Source organism: Mauremys reevesii, linkage group 1 (assembly GCF_016161935.1).
Source record: "Mauremys reevesii isolate NIE-2019 linkage group 1, ASM1616193v1, whole genome shotgun sequence".
NCBI classification, from domain to species: Eukaryota; Metazoa; Chordata; order Testudines; family Geoemydidae; genus Mauremys; species Mauremys reevesii.
Genome location: NC_052623.1, coordinates 269,057,925 through 269,074,927, shown reverse-complemented (window position 1 = coordinate 269,074,927; position 17,003 = coordinate 269,057,925). Strand labels below are relative to the sequence as shown.

Below are 17,003 nucleotides of genomic sequence, written 5' to 3'. Positions count from 1 at the left end.
GCCACTCTCCATCAGAAGTGCAAGCTGGGATTTGGGGCTCTGAGCCCAAATAGATGGATGGATTTGGAGCCTGCATTTGTCCCCTCACTACATACACAAGGTGAGTTGGGCCCCAATATTCCCTCCAGTAAACAATCATGTGTGGCTGAGGCCCCACCTCCCCCTTTACAGAAAGAGAAGAGCATGTCTGGGGCCTATTTACCCATTGCAAATAACAGTGGTTGTGAGGCCTTGGTTAACTGCCCAGACCCAGAATTTCAAGGGCTCAGCACCCACAATGAAGGCAGATTTTTGGTAGAGCTCAGCATCCAACATGCACCCCCAAGGCTGAGCTCTTTTGAAAACTCTGGCCTCAGACTTAATTTGTCTCTGCACCTGGCTCTACTTATTAATTCTTATTATCATTGCTGTAGTGCCGATGAGCCCCAGTCGTGGCCCAAGTCCCCATCATGCTAGGTGCTGTACAAACCCTCATCACCACAGCAATGGAGTGGAGCATTGGCTGCAACCTCCCCTTCCCTATTCTTTCATTTACCTGTCTACATCTTGGCACAAATATCATCCCCCTTCCTCCCTCTCCCTGCTCTGAACCACCTTCAATAGGTTGTTTTATTAACACAATATCTCCTGCCCTGTGCAGACTATCCTCTGCTGTCAGCTCTCTCCTATATGTGGCCTCCCTTACAGCTAGGTAATGCTTTTTAAAAAAGCCACATAAGTGGTCTAGAAGGAGTCAACAACAGAGAACCCTTTATCAGATTGAAAAATGAACCCTATTGCCCTTTTGGAGCTGAAAAGAATGTCCCACATGGAGCTGATAAATCTTTATTGCCACAATGAACAAGTCATGTATTTTCTGCCTTGTCTCTAACCACACATCCTGGTAATTTAATGCCAGAGTCCGCTTCCTGATTAAGCAGCACTTCAGTTACTGTAGTTACCATGTGTTTTCTCTCTCAGCATTGTGTGTGCAATGGCTGGCACCCTGTGCTGCGTCATTCCCTCATTTTCCTGGCACAGAACCACCAAATGGGCATTTGGTGAACAGGGATTTCCCTGCTTCCACAAACATTTTTTACTGCTTCTTCCTTGAACTCACAAACTGTGCTCACATCTCTGGAATTCTGGGACAACTTTATGCCCCTTTTTTGCCACCCCTTCTACATCCTGTCCCCAGTTCCTCCACAATACCCTGCTATGTTCCGCAACTAATAAGAGAGAAGCAATTCCTCAATGCAGCCAAACTTTCAGCTATAACAGTGGCAGCACCCTAAGTCCATTCAAGGGGAGAAAGGAACCAAACTCAATTTTTTCTCTCAATTCTGCCAATAAACTCAGTCTGCCCTGTGATCCCCTTCCTGCTCTATCCCTGATCCCCTAAACACAGCCGTGTTCCTGCAGCTATTCTGTACCACCCCTTCCTAAAGTTAGACCTGGCTTCCCTTATTCATGCTGATTCACCTCAATCCTGACCTGCAGCACGTCCTGCAGTTCAGTCCTTGGGCCCCTACACAGCTCTGGCAAAGCCTCTCGGTCCTGATTTTCAGCATTCCCTGCTGCAGTCTTCAGCTTGTCGTAAATGGAGACAGCGAATCTCACTAAGTTACGTAATGTGTTTATGATGCAATCAATCAAAAATCTAGGCTGACAGGCCCTACAATCTAGAGACCTGACTGGGATTCTACTGAAGGTCTCCAGAGGCAACATTCTAGCACTAAATTCATCCCATGGAATGGCTTTCTCCTCTTGTGTTCTTCAGGGATGGTTTGAGAACCCTGGGCATACCTTCTCTTCTTGGCTCCCATCTCTCAGGAATATCAGCTTCTGCCTGGAGATAGAGGAGGTCTTATAGTACTCCACCAATTTGTTCAGTGACTGAAATTTCTCTGTCCATAAGTAGTAGTTGCCCTTTGTATCCCTCATCACCCTGAAGTGCTGGACATCATCCTCATGCCTGTGATCAAGGGGAGAAATGAACATCAGATGATAATTTTATTTTCCTCAAATACCTTTAATCCAAAAGCCCTTTGCAGACTCTGGAAAGTGAAGTCAGTGGCATTGCACCTGGATACACTGGATCTGAATGTAACCCTGCATGTAAAGGAATCACTCACCAACCAGAAAAATGCAGCTGCCTTGAGGATGCATGGCCAAATGGGAGAATCAATACAGGGCACTGGGACTCAGACCTTTACTTTCAAAATAAGGGTCATGGGATCTTTTATGACCACAAATGGTTAGAAGCTTGATTCTGCACCTTATTTAAAAGAGGGTAAGGCAGCAGCACGGTGCCCCTTAACAAGTGGATCTGTGTTGGCTCTAAGCAAAGAGCGCCGCCAGATTATAACCTTACCTGAGGTATTTTTCCTCAGGTTAATCACTAGACAAGATGGGGTGAAGGACTGAGATTTACCCCTTCATACTTGTTGCATAACGTCCACCAGCGCCCAATGGAACAACGGATTCCCTCTGAAGAACCATCTGCAGTCCCAGTGCCATGCAGGGCCCTGCTGGGTTCACGCAGGAGGGGGCAGTGTTGGGTTTGAAACAAAGGCCGAGAATGGCTGGACTAGAATAAGTGGCTGAAAAGGGAAACAAGCATAGGGAGTAAGAGGCCCAGGGGGCTGGGAAATGGAGTTTTTTGATTTATTAGTCAATGTTCATACAGCATTTCAGTATTCAAAGTGCTACATAAATGCTAAGGATTTTTATTATCATAATTGTTAAGCTGCTGGTTCCTGTGCAATTTGGTCAACAGCGATTGAAAGCCATTCCCATCTGGTGGCTGCTCAGTGGCCTATGTGAAATAAATTAATGGTGCAAGTCACCTCCTAATGGATATTAAATAGCATTCTTGGCCAGTAACTAAAGCCATTAGGCAAAAAAACATACCTGAAAGGCACACATTTTGCATGGTGGGAGATGGCCCACAGAACGCGCTCTGCTCTGCTTCAGAAGGAACAGGACAGCTGGGGTTGTGATTTTGGGATGGGATATTGGCTGTGTCACTTTAATGGAAAAAGAAACATCCGAGAAACAGATGCCTCACTTGTTCCCATTGACTGGCACCACGCAAACTTCCCAAGGCACTGCCATCCTGTCAAGGGGAGGCTAGGGACAGCAGCGTTAACCGGAAACAGCAGGAAGATACTGTAAGTAGCAGGTACCTGACAGAGATGGAGAAGTCACCAGGGGAGTTCTGGCTGGCTCGGATGATGAAAGAGCCAACTTCTTTGCTCATGAGTAAGGTCTCTGCTTCATGGCGGGATATCCCTTCATTAAACCAGCTGTCAAGGGGAATAAATCACATGCATGTGAATAAGGAAATGGGTTAGAGAAAAAGAAGGGAAGAGGTGAGAGGAGAGTTGGGAATGAGCAGAGGTAGGGGAAGGAGAAGGGAAAGGGACTAGAGGGTTAGGTAGGATTGTCTCCCGCTAACAGTGCATGTTCTCGAAGTATGGTGTATAGAAACAGGGATGGAGAAAATGGCCGTTTATGAAGACCAACTTCCTTCCCCCTTCCCCTTTCCAGTGTCCAGCCTGAACAACTTTCAAAATGAGGAGCTGCTGCTGCTCAGAAAAGGATCAAAGTGGAAATGTTTCAGCCCAGCTATTACATACTCTGTGTGTGTGAGAGGGAAAGGTTAGTGAAGACGTAATTCCTATGTGAGATGCATAATGAACGGGCTTACTCCACAACTCCAAGTGTGCCAGGAAAAAGCTGCTAGCATAACACCCTGTGGCACAGGCACCTCAGCAAACCCTGTACATGCAGCATGGAAGGAGAGAACTTTGGTGCCAAAAACACAGGCCTGTATTTGCTTGTTGAGCTAACAGAGCAAGTCCCACAGCTCAGCCAGTAGATGGAATTCACACATACAGTATCACCAACTCTCAGGATTTTTTCCACCAGTGACATAATTTTGTCTGGGGCTAGAGGAGCCAGTCTGGCAATGACCTTGAGTGAATTTAAGCCCTCCAACTGGCTGCCTGCCCCACTTGCCTGCCTCCTGGTACTGAGCAAGCAATCAAAGCTACTACAGGAAGAGCTACCCCTCACCCCATAGCGGTATGAAGCCATTCTCACAGGAGGGGAGGGGAGGGGAAGGAGCAGAAGCAGGGCTGGCTCCAGGTACCAGCGAACGAAGCAGGTGCTTGGGGCGGCCAACGGAAAGGGGCGGCACCTCTGGCTCTTCGGTGGCGGGTCCCTCAGTCCCTCTCGGAGGGAAGGACCTGCCGCAGAAGAATGAAGCGGTGGGGTAGAGCTGCTGCCGATCGCGGCTTTTTTTTTTTTTTTTCCCGCCGCTTGGGGTGGCAAAAACGCTGGAGCTGGCCCTGAGCAGAAGCCCCCAGAAGTTCCGGATGGTGCCACTCCTTCCTCTTCCCAGCCCTCCTGTAAGCAACTGGCACAGAATAGCGCTTCTGCTCCTCCCCCGTTTCCCCTGCCACCGCCGGCCTGGTAACAGTGGAAAGGGCAGAGGGGAGCGACAACCCCGTGGCAGACCCCCAGACCTGGGAGAAGGGGGTGAAGAACACCAGGAAGAGAAGAAGTGAGGCTGGGGGGCTGAACTGACAAGGTGTGGGTCTGGAGGGGTTGAACAGAGGAGATCTGAATTGATGGGGGTGGAAGATAAAGTGGTGGTGGGGGCACAACTGATGAGGGTGGGGGTGGAATTGCTGGGCAGTGGATGGGCAGATATGGAGGTGAGAGCTCCTGCAGCAGGGGCCAAAATCACTTATCTAATCCATTTGGGAGCATGGGCAACATTAATTGTCACACACACCCTGGGGATGGGCAGGGGGAGTTCAGAAATCAAAGACAGACCAAAACAGGAGGAGCAGGGGCAGCCGCACAGCTGAGAGAAGCGGCGGTTTCCGTTTCAAAGCGACGCTTCTCTCCGGCCGGCTGTGCGGCCTCCTGGTGCTCCTCCAGAGTCCTCCGGCCCGTGCTTGCGGCGCTCCTGCTGCCCACACCACCCGCCTGCTCCCCTGAGGCTGCGAGTGAGCCTCCCTCCCTGCTCTCCCCTGCCCCTCCCCCCCACAGGGGGTGCGCCGGTGCTGTGCTGCCAGGTGGTGCAGCGAGCTGAGGCTGTGAGGGACGGGGATAGCGGGGGAGGGGCCGGGGGCAAGCCTCCCCAACTGGGAGCTCAGGGGCCGGGCAGGATGGTCCTGCAGGCCGGATGTGGCCTGCGAGCCGTACTATGCCCACCTCTGATGTAGCTCCTACCACATCCTAGCAACAGTAACAAGCCTTTTGGGGCTGTCAGGACTAAAATAGCAGGGGGTGCTGCAGGGGAGGACTAATGTGCATTGACAGGCTGGCGTGTGGAGTTTTGCCACAGCCCTTGTCAGCCTTAAACTGTATCGTGCTCTAAGAAAGTATGAGAGAGGAAGCGCTGACCAAACACACAGGCTATCTCTATACTTATGGCAGCATGTAGAGTACAGGCACTGCAGGGGTAACTGCACGCCACATGAAAAGCAGTCCGCGCCACACTTGTCACTGCAGTGGGTGTAGGTGCACACTGCAGTGAAAGGCTCTGGCAAGGGGGAAGGAAACAGGGACTGGGTGACTGGGCAACAAAATGGCAGATGAAATTCAATGTTGATAAATGCAAAATAATGCACATTGGAAAACATAATCCCAACTATTCATACAAAATGATGGATCTAAATTAGCTGTTACCAATCAAGAAAGAGATCTTGGAGTCATTGTGGCTAAAACATCTCTGAAAACAGCCGCTCAATGTGCAGCGACAGACAAAAAAGCTAACAGAATGTTAGGAACCATTAGGAAAGGGATATATAACAAGACAGAAAATGTCATATTGCCTCTAAATAAATCCATGGTACACCCTCACCTTGAATATTGCATGCATTTTTGGTTGCTCCATCTCAAAAAAGGTATATTGGAATTGGAAAAGGTACAGAGAAGGGCAACAAAAATAATTAAGGGTATGGAACAGCTTCCATATAAGGAGAGATTAAAAAGACCACGACTTTTCAGCTTGGAAATGAGACTGCTAAGGGGGGATATGACAGAGATCTATGAAATCTTGACTGGTGAGGAGAAAGTGAATAAAGAAATGTTGTTTACTCCTTCACGTAATACAAAAACGAAGGGTTATCCAGTGAAATTAATAGGCAGCAGGTTTAAAACAAACAAAAGGAAGTACTTCATATAATGCACAGTCATAGGCGCTGACTCCGTGGGTGCTCCGGGGCTGGAGCACCCATGGGGAAAAATTGGTGGGTGCTCTGCACCCACAGGCAGCCAAGCTCCCCTCCCAGCCCCACCTCACCTCTGCCTCTGCCTCCTCCCCTGAATACGCCACCCCCGCTTCTCCTCCCAGCGCTTGCCACCACAAAACAGCTGTTTTGTGGCGTAACAAGTTGTGGGAGGGAGGGGAAGGAGCGGGAATGCAACACGCTCAGGGGAGGAGGCGGGGCCAGGGCAGGGATTTGGGGAAGGAGTCCAATGGGGCAGGGACTTTGGGGAAGGGGTTGGAATGGGGGTGGGGCAGGTCCAGTGGCGAGGGGGGCATAAGCTCCCACCGGTGCCAGGAGAAGTTGGCGCCTATGTGCACAGTCAATCTATGGAACTCTGTCAGGGGAAGCTGTGAAGGCCAAAACTATAACAGGGTTCAAAAAAGAACTAGATAAGTTCATGGAGGATAGGTCCATCAATGGCTTTAGCCAGGATGGGCAGGGATGCAAGACTATACTCTGAGTGTCCCTAGCCTCTGTTTGCCAGAAGCTGGGAGTGGACGACGGGATGAATTATTCAATGGTTGCCTGTTCTGTTCATTCCCTCCGAAGTACCTGGCATTGGACACTGTTGGAAGATAGGACGGTGGGCTAGATGGACCATTGGTCTGACCCAGTATTACTATTCTTATGTCCTATGGGAAAGGCTTTGGCATGGGGGAGGCAACAGGACACTACACTGGCAAAAACCAGCAGTTTAGATATGGGCAGCATTGCTTGGGCGTGTAGAGATAGGGTTACCATATGTCCAGGTTTTCCTGGATAGGATCTCTTTTTTGGTTCTCCAATCTCTGCCCAGGCAAATTTTTGAAATCTGAACAAATGTCTGTGATTTTGAGCTAGGCACCCAGAGAGAGGCAGCTGCTGGCTGGGTGCTCAGCTCTGAAGGCAGTGCCGCTGCCAGCAGCAGTGCAGAAGTGAGGGTGGTATGGTATGGTATTGCCACCCTTACTTTTGTGCTGGTGGTGGTTGCGGCGCTACCTTCAGAGCAGGATGGCTGGAGAGTGGTGGCTGCTGTACCCCACCCTAGATCCTGGCAGTATCCTCTATTTGAAGGACTTGAAATATAGTAACCCTATGTAGAGAGCCCATGTAGGGTATACACCCTGGAGGTTCAGGTGTGTAGGGCACTCTCCTCTTCCTCACCAAAGCCATGCCTCACCTTCTACTCTGCTCTTTATCCCTGTGCTAGCTGGGTGTGCAGTGTCTGTACACACTGTCATAAGTGTAGACTTACACACATGACAAAACTCCCTGAAAGTTTCAAGGGAAATGCACCTGATCTCAGTTGTACTTACGCGGGAATGTGAATATCTATGAAGTTCTTGGGGACATAGCCTTCATGACTTCTCAGCTCAGCCCTGTACCACTCTTCCTGGGAGCTTAAAATCTGTAGCAGAGACAGAATGAATGAATGAATGAATGAATGAACGAACCTCCTTGGGAAAGGCAAGGTAACCAGAAGGAGAAGTTACTGGCAAAAGAAAGAAAAAGAGTTTGGAATTACTTGGAAGGATAAAAGCAGACTAGATTGGGTTTGCTGGTGCTGAGCGCCCTGGAATCCCATGGCACCCCCGTTTTCTTCCCCCCACATACACACACTGCAGCAGGGCTGAGAGCTGAAGGCCAGTGCAGTGCAAATAAAGCAATGAGGACGATATGGAGGAATTAGAGGGACTGCTTGTTAGTTTTATCTGTATTCCTGGATAAAAGTCTAGGAGGCTGGGAGATGTAGGCTGCACAGCTCTAATACCTTCCTGATGGAGGAGTTCGCTATGAAGGACTTAGTGGGGGTTTAAGGAGTTCTTTGTGTTCTTTTTAATGGTTTGCCCTGGCGGGTCCCAATTTGACAAGAGATGAAAAAGCTCTGAAAAATTCTGCTACATAGGAATGTGTGTGTTTGTGATTGCGTGTGTGTTACTGGATATCATTGCATGTGCTAGAATTAGGGGGCTGAATCTTCAGCTGTGCAGAGCTCACACCAGGGCAGTTGAAGGGAGGAGGCAAAGGTGGTTCAAAGCCAGTTTTCTGCCTCCCTAGATCCTGGGGGTTGCAGGGGGCCAGCCTCAGCAGTAATGCAAATTGGAGTAGCCTCAGGGCTATATCTACTATCGCTACTAGGGTCATTCCACTGGTCAAGGATTGCTGGACTGCATTATGCTCTTTCTCCACCCCATTGTGCCCTTGCCATGGCCTGAAGACAGAGGTGAGAGAACAGGTGGCATATAGCTACCTGTGTTGCCAGCGCATATGATTTTATTGCAAGCTTTGTGGTCTATGGTGTTTTTCTTAAAATTCCAGTTCCAGGAGGCAAGTGAATACGTGAGAATCTCAGCTTTCATTGTTTTTTAAAAGGAAGTTTCTAGCCCTTATGGTTGAAAAGCTTGAAGTATGACCCCTAGGGGCTCAGGAAAGAGAAGGCAAAAAAAAAAAGTTTCCAAAATATGTAATTTTTAAAAAAAATGGTTAAGCCTTGTTTTTAAACATTCAGGGTTGACAGTACTGAGACCTCTGGGACTCATTCTCCACTGCCTTGCCCCTTGTGAAACCCTTACACCTGCGGACAGGGAGGGAATGGGCAGCTGAGGATTTCTGAATGGGTAGCTGAGGATTCCCTGGCTTATTGCCAGTTGATTCCCCCATACAGCGGGCCTGATTTAAGGTCCCTTTGTGCTGCTCCAAACAAACCAAATGGGATACAACTCTTTTCTCCCGTATGGCTCAACAGCTACACAGGGTATGACTGCATATCAGCAACCCTTTCTCCCCTCCTGCCTGGAGACTGCTCTGCTAGCAGCTAGGTTTCCGGCGCAATCCACCTGCAAGCTCTTGGTGCGCAGAGGGCAGGCCCCTCTGTGTCAGTCTCTCACAGCAGGGGTGGTGGGGAGGTGGATTTCCTCCTGTCGCTGCTGGTTCAGGGCCTCACACTTCCTGTTCATTTAATCTCCACATCAATACTGTTTACCTTATCTCCTTTGCCAATCAGTTAAGATAAACCCCAGCAGGTTGCACAGGCCGGTACGGAGGACAGCTGGGGGTGTGTGTGTGTGCATGTGATGTTACACACTTCGATTTGTCAGATCTTTGACTCTTGGCTGCTAGGGAGTTGCGTTGCCTCAAAGAGAAAGATCTAATGAGAGGACAATCTCTGGCTTTCTCGTGAATTCCCAGTGAAAATAAACAAGTGAGTAGAGAGATACAATCAACCCAGTGCAGAGGTGGAGGCAGCAAGGGCATGGGGACAGAGTTTGAGCTGAGGAAGCATCAGGAGTGCTGTGTAGAGGAAGTGCCCAACCATCCTAAAGGGGAGAAGGGGGATTTGTCCATAGCACCTCTCATGTCACTTCGGAAAGATCCCCCTCTTTGACCAATGTGAGTCATGTTCAGGCATCTTCAGCTGTAGCAGAGTGACTATGATGCACAGTGTTGTAGATTGAGGAATGGGTAAAAAATATTATGTGGGGTTGTGTGGCTTCATCCTCATTGCTGATAACAAGAGCAATTCTACCATAACAATACAAAGATTAAATAGACTGTGTTTCACGTACTATATGTCTGACATTTGCCTGCCACTTCTTCCCACTCTCACTCTAGCACTCCTCTGCTTCTTCATTTCTGAAGGGGGTTCTAGCTCATTCTAGCTCAGGGGTTCTCAAAATTTTTCATACAGAAATTATCTTGTGGATACTTCCCCTCCCATTAGCAATTATATAATATCCCTGTGGCAACTACAGTAATTCCTTACAGGGAACAGTAACATCAGGAATGTCACTTAATGTACTTTAGCCATCTTTTATGGCAATCTAACAGCTGGAAATAAGGAGGATGGCAAGCACTGTGTGACTAGCCAGTTCTCCATGAACCTCCAGCAAGCCCTCCATGGAACACTAGTGGCATCTGGACCATAGTCTGTGAACATCTAGGCTGGCCTATGTTATGGAGAGAGGCACTGGTGCAGTGGGATCTGGCAGGAGTCACATGGTTAAACAGTCCTCCTTTGGTGGGGCCTTGGGCTGCACTTACCTTGAGAACGTCCCCGGTACGGAAACTCAGTTCATCCTCTCCAGAAGCATTGAAATCAAATTTGGCAATGGCTTCCATACTGTGCCTTGGTGACAGGGCAAAGCTGGAAGAGATACAAGTATGTCAATGTCTGGGAGGAGCTGTAACCTCTGAATCTAGCTCATAGAAGGGGTTGTTATCTCCTCTTGCTCAGGACACTGTGAACTATTCATTGGTGCTGTGATCTCTTCTCACTCAGGGTACCAGCGGCATTGAGACCAGCCTGTTGGTTAATCTGTAATAGTCCCTTGCTAGGGGCAGTTGGCCTATATCCAGTGTTGTGATCTTTTGTTCAGGCTCAAACAATTATTGGATTGAATGAAGTTACCAGCTGGGAACGATCCCATTAACTGGCATGGCTGATGGGCATCAGAACTAGACTCAGATTAGTGGTTCACTTTTCATCATGAGGGCTCAAAACATACCAAAGCAGAAGCTGTTTCCCAAAGGCCATTGTCTCCACCCAATAATCTTATGATGAAAATGTGCCCCCCACACCCAAGCAGGCTGATAATAGGGATGACCTCAGTGTAAGTGATAACAGCGTTGCTCTGTTAGCTATTCCTTGTGATGTAAGTGACCCCCTCACTCAGCAGAAGGCGGCACTCATCCTCCACAGTGGCCTACTTATTATCCTTGTGAGAGATACAAACTATGGGCAAAAGGAGGATCTTACAATACAAAAAATCTTTTTTGGACGGTAAGCACCATGTTGAAGAATGAAAGACCTTCCTCTACAAAGACTTTTTAGCATGGATAGCCTTGATTTCCAGTGAGGGAAAGAACTTGTGTACAGAAAGGTTGTACTCCCTGTTTTAGAGGTGTAATACTTACTGCTTAAGCCACATGAGTACAACATATGTGTCCAAAGAGTCCAGATTTCTGGAGCCTGAATTCACATCTTACATGTGTTTAGTGGCGGTGAAAGGTACCACATCATCATCAACAGCCCTGCAAACCAAAGTCTTCCTTTTTGAAGCACGGGAGGTAGCGGTGTAAGCTTCACTTAATCAACACTTCTTGCTAACGTGACTGAGATGTGTGCTGGAAGGACCATTTTCAGGATCAAAAGGAATGCTCAGTTCCCATGGTCACTGAATCTCTGACCTGTCTGCTGAGGCTGCCAATGGCAGAGTAGGAAGTAGTTCAATTGCATTGGTGTTTTTTGTGATGTAGGTACAGGTCCTCCCAGGAACCAGTGGGAGATAACCCTGGAAGTGCATTCACAAAGGCCACCAAACAGCTCTCAGATGGGAATAAACTTTCAGCACTTCCTCTAACCCAGGCTGGACTGCAATCAGTGACCTGGAAGTTAAAGGCTCCATAGCTTATCTTCACTCCCCCAAGGCATCCAGTCTGTACAAGCAGGGAAGACTCTCCAACTTGCTTTACCTGAAAAGCTATTATCCAGAGGACCTCAGAAAGAAACCTCACCAACAGCCTCTCTAGAGAAACTTTGGTTTATTGAGCTGCCTTTCATTGCAGAACTGAGAAAGACCAAAAAGTGTTAGCTCTGAACAAGACCCAGAATTATGCAAGAAAAATGTCATGCTTAAAATTGATGGGCCACTAGAGATTGATTCTGAGAATTGTCTTCTCTCATTCCCAAATATAAAAGGATCTTCACATGCTTTTCTCCAGAGTTTCTTTCAGCACTTTCTTTTTTGCTGTTTATTTGAGGTGAAATTGAATTTGTGTGACCAAACATGAGGCAGGCAGAACAGAGGCAAGGTGTGTGACTGTCCACACACAACTCTGCAAGTTCAGTGGGATCCTGTCTTACGGACATCTGTGTTATTTAAGTCCTGGGAGCTCCCACACAGCTGTACAAATGTAGTTCAGTCAGGACCTGCAGTATTTCCCTTGCCCCTCCAAGTTTTGCCAATACACTTCAGTAGTGAACTGCACCATTGTAATGGTCTGCCAGTGTGCCTCAATCTTGGCCAGCAAATTCTCCCACCATTTCAATCCTGTTCATCTCCTTCTCTCTCCTTCCTGCCTTCCCCCTGATTTGTTGATGCACCTTAATTCTGACCTATGACACCTTTTGGTATCGCAGTCCCAGGTCCTCACACCGATCTGCCATTGCACCTCAATGCTGAGCTACAATTGTCCCATGCTATTCTTGGGTCCCCAACATAGCTCTGCGGATGCAACTTAGCCTTGACCTGCAGCCCCCCTTGCTATTTTAGCCACTGGAGTTCCTTATCTTCAGCCTGTAATGTCACACAACTGCATGTGGTGACGATGATTGTTATGTCACAAGGGGAGGATTAAGCTTTCAAATGGGGGAGCACGTTAACCATTGTGTGAACTATAAAAACAAAGATTTTGTTTTCATGTAAACATCCCTTATTAATAATGATTACTTAGAACGATGAGGAGAGTACTAAAGAAAATGCCAGCAACCAAAGCAGAGTTGTTTTAGTATGACATGTTTTTCAGTGTTTTACCTTGAGGCACTGGGCTGCTCTATAAAGATCACAGATGGCTGGGTGAATACATCCTCAAACTCCGAAGTGCAGAGCAATAATCTCAGTTTGAGACAACCAGTTAAAAACAACAACCTCTTGGAATACAAAGCCTTGCTTTGATTTTTGCCCTTTGGTGGAATTAGAGATCTCAGGGATTCTTTCTCTAAGGAGGGAGAGTGTTCATTTCATTTTTCAACTACCAGACAGTTAAATGTGATATTTGACACCCTCCCCCCCCAAAAAGAGCAGTGCTGGGGAAATAGTTAAAGGCTCTCACTTATTTTCAATTCCAGCAATTCCAACCTTGGGCAGTGACCCAGACACAGACACCTCTTCAAACAATCTAACAGATGGATTAAATGTATTTTTCATTGCCAGAGGCTGGATTTAGGAGTGACTCAAATACCATACACAGTGTCAGCTAGGTTGATAAATCAGAACTGCAGTAATACCATGGCCTTAAACTCTTTCCCCACCAACTACTAAAGCACCACTGGTCAATAATCCTGTCTTTGAACCCAACCTAGCATTTTTCAGCACCTGAACTTCAAACCAGCCCTGCATCTCTGATCCTATTCTTCCCTTCTCTTGTATCTCCAGTTTCCTTATACTGTTCAGGTCAGTGCTGGGCTTTTTAAGAAAGCTTTTCCACTAGGTGCTCATTCTTTCTCTCTCTACATGTGTATGACTTCCATCAGCACCTGTGTGACAGAGAAATGTTTGATTTTTTTGTCATTACTTACATTTCTCAGGAATCGTTTCTCCTAAAGGATATCAGAACACTTTACACACTGTGAGCCAAATTCTGCCTTCAGTTACACAGCACAAATCCATTAGCTATAATGTAACTGAAGGTAGAATTTAGTTCTGTATATACTGTATTGGGTGAAAATCACCCCAGTACAGAGGGAAAGATCAGGGCCTATGTATCACTTAGTCCCACTAAGGCCTCTGACTGCTAGAAGCTGGGACTGGATGACAGGGGATGATTGCCCAGTTCTGTTCATTCTCAACACTTACCAGCCGGGTCGACGCGGTGAGTTCGACTTCTCGGAGTTCGAACTATCGCGTCTAATCTGGACGCGATAGTTCGAACTCTGGAAGCGCCGCGGTCGACTCCGGTACTCCACCACTGCAAAAGGCGGTGGCGAAGTCGACCTTGGAGCCGCGGACTTCGATTCCGCGGCGTCTGGACGGGTGAGTAGTTCGAACTAGGGTACTTCGAATTCAGCTACGCTATTCACGTAGCTGAACTTGTGTACCCTAGTTCGACCCCCGCCCTTAGTGTAGACCTGCCCTTTGAAGCATCTGACATTGGCTGCTGTCAGAAGACAGGATACTGGTCTAGATGGACCATTAGTCTGAGCCACTGTGGCCATTCCTATGTTTGCTTAACTCCTATTTAAGGCATGAATATGAATTAACTAGTGCTGGCTTTCTGCACAGAAATGAATTTTACTTTTAGTGATCACCCCCTATATCACTGAACTGCCGACGCATCTAGGCTAGAATGCAGGTGCCATTCTGTGCTATCAATGCTACACAAGAGTGAAAGGAGGGGAAGTGAAAACTAACTTCACCATTTGAAACTACACAGGACATATTTTAGGTCAGTAGAATACGTAATTCCGTGAGCTGGAATTCAGCCAGGACACTGAGGTTAACACCTGCACATTTATGAAAAGTGACAGGGGCTATTTAATGACCACAAATGATCAGATGATAAATCTCATCTCATCTGAAATACAGCACTCCAATAATAGAACATCCCTCCTAACCCCTTGCTGGGGCGTTGGCTCGGTAGTAATGACTCAAGAGGAAGAACACCACCTACTAAGACACCAACACCACTGTCTGCATCACTGGGGTTTTCTATGCCAGCCTTTCATTTATTTATTGTCTAAGCTCAACTTTGTTTCGCTGAGTGTGATAAAATTACAGCATGGAATAGCTGCAAGTGGGGTGCATATTCAAAGATGATGACCTTAACAAGAGCTTGATCTTCAAGCCTGTGACTTATATAAATCAGACCCACAGCTTCAACCAGTGAGCTTTCAGCAATAGATGTGAAATGGCATGTTCTGCTCTGCCTTTTTGGGTACTGCAGGTATCAGAGTTTAAAGTCAGAAGAGGCCACTAGATCATCTAGTCCAGTGATACTCAGATAGGCTCGTGAGCCACAAGTGGCTCTTTAATGTATCTCCTGTGGCTCTTTGCAGCACATGATGTTACAATTATTAACCAGTCAGGATGCTTTTGCTATATTAACCAATTAAGTTATCAACTTGCACCAAGTTATTAACTTATTGGCTGTGAGAATTATATCTGTATCTAAATCTAGATATAAAATGTTCATCTTTCTCCGGAATTAAGACAAGGACAACTGTGATGGGAGTGTAATCCACATGGGGAAAGGGTTAACATCTCAGGACAAGGGTGGCAAACCCTAGAAGGGAGCCCTACAGTGAAGGAATCTCTAGGCAACCAGAGAGGAGAGCCACTTCTGGTCTCTTTCCTGGTTGGGGGTTTGCCACCACCGGCTCATTTTCATTTTTATTTATGGCGTAGAAAGCCATTTTGTTTTATGGCTAGACAATAAAGACATTTCAAAGCAGGACAGTTCCATGGAAATTTCCATATATACATGTAAACGAAATATTTCCTGTCATACTGTTTAAACATGAATAGTATATAGTAAATGAATCAATGAATTCACACCGTTGTGGCTCTTTTGGGTAATGTCGATCGCTGATTTGGCTCCTGAACCACTGAGGTCTGCGTATCACTGATCTAGTCTGACCTCCTGTATTACAGGCCACCAACACCACTCACACACTAAACCCAACAACTAAAAAGAGAGCAAAATATTACAACTCATGGGACACTAGTCTATTATATGCGACAGGAAAAAAGTGTGAGGTGCACCAACGTTCAAAGCAGGGAAATGATTAAGTGAGATATACCTGGATAATCCTGGCAAATGACCTGCACGCATATGCTGGAGTGGAAGGTGAAAATCCCCTAAGGTCACTGCCAATCTGACCTGGGGGGAAATTCCTTGCCGGTCCCACAGATGGCAATCAGTTAAACCTTGAGCGTGTGAGCAAGAACCAGCCAGCCAAGCAGCTGAGAGGGAGGACGCTTGGTGACACCTAAGAACCCTGGCCCCTCCTGCCCACATTTAGGTTTGATGGTGAGTAGGGCTGGAGTCCAACATTCAACATCTGTATAGGAATGAGAGGTGACACTGTATGAGTAGGGGCCAATTATCCAGAATGAGCGATGATATATACAGTCGTTGTCACCAGCTAAACCACATCCAAGAGGCATTGGGAAATATTCTGTTCCAAAAATGCAAGCCTCTCACCAGTGTGTTAATAGAACAGCTCCATTAACTGTCAGAGGTGCTAGTGCCTCCAGCCACCACAAGGCATGTTCATTACAAATGGATAAACACACGAACGTATTAAATACAGCAGTGGACAGTGGTTATGGTTATATATATATATATATATATATATATATATATATATATATATATATATATATGCGCACCAACCATTTCCTCTCATAATTTAAGGAAAGCCCACTGTATTCCATCCAGTGGGGGTGGAGGCAGTACAAGTGCCTTCCATACCTAAAAGAGCAGCTCCCCTAGGTCAGGCTGCTGAGAAATGGTATATATGTGGTAAGTAGGGGGCAGTGGTGAGTGCATGAATTCACACTGTACACACCAGTCTATCCATCTCATACTGTAGAAGATCTCACCAGTGGCCATTTCTGTGCATCACCCATAGCTCAAGCCACCTTTTGGGGTGGTTCCATATCTGCTTTCATCAGATTCTCTGTTCTATGCTACATTAATTTTCCTGCCCTGTGAATGGCTTGAGAGATTGAGAGAATACTTTACAAAATTGAGTGAGCTGTTTGCTCTATGTTTACTGCTGTGAGACCTAATGAGCACCCCACTGAGAGACCTGCTGTGAGCAGTCACTCACCCCGGCTGTCTGGCAATGTAAAAAATTGTCTGGCTTCCTGTTAGCCAGCCAAAAGCACTCCATGGAACTGTCCTGCTTTCAAATGTCTTTATTGTCTAGCCATAAAACAAAATGGCTTTCTACGCCATAAATAAAAATGAAAATGAGCCGGTGGTGGCAAACCCCCAACCAGGAAAGAGACCAGAAGCGGCTCTCTTCTCTGG

The 17,003-nt window shown here is 47.0% G+C and overlaps 1 protein-coding gene across 7 annotated transcripts in view; it reads right to left on the bottom strand.

Annotated features, from left to right (window-relative positions):
- Window positions 1–17,003, bottom strand: part of GRAP2 (GRB2 related adaptor protein 2) — a 142,659-nt gene that overhangs the window by 5,257 nt on the left and 120,399 nt on the right. For all 7 annotated transcript variants that reach the window (XM_039499323.1, XM_039499346.1, XM_039499337.1 and 4 more), the window contains 4 exons: window positions 10,290–10,392; window positions 7,565–7,656; window positions 3,168–3,287; window positions 1,786–1,954 (listed from right to left, as the gene is read on the bottom strand). In XM_039499323.1, the coding sequence (XP_039355257.1) occupies window positions 1,786–1,954; window positions 3,168–3,287; window positions 7,565–7,656; window positions 10,290–10,367 (459 nt within the window). In that variant the 5' untranslated portion in view covers window positions 10,368–10,392. The remainder of the gene's footprint in view (window positions 1–1,785; window positions 1,955–3,167; window positions 3,288–7,564; window positions 7,657–10,289; window positions 10,393–17,003) is intronic.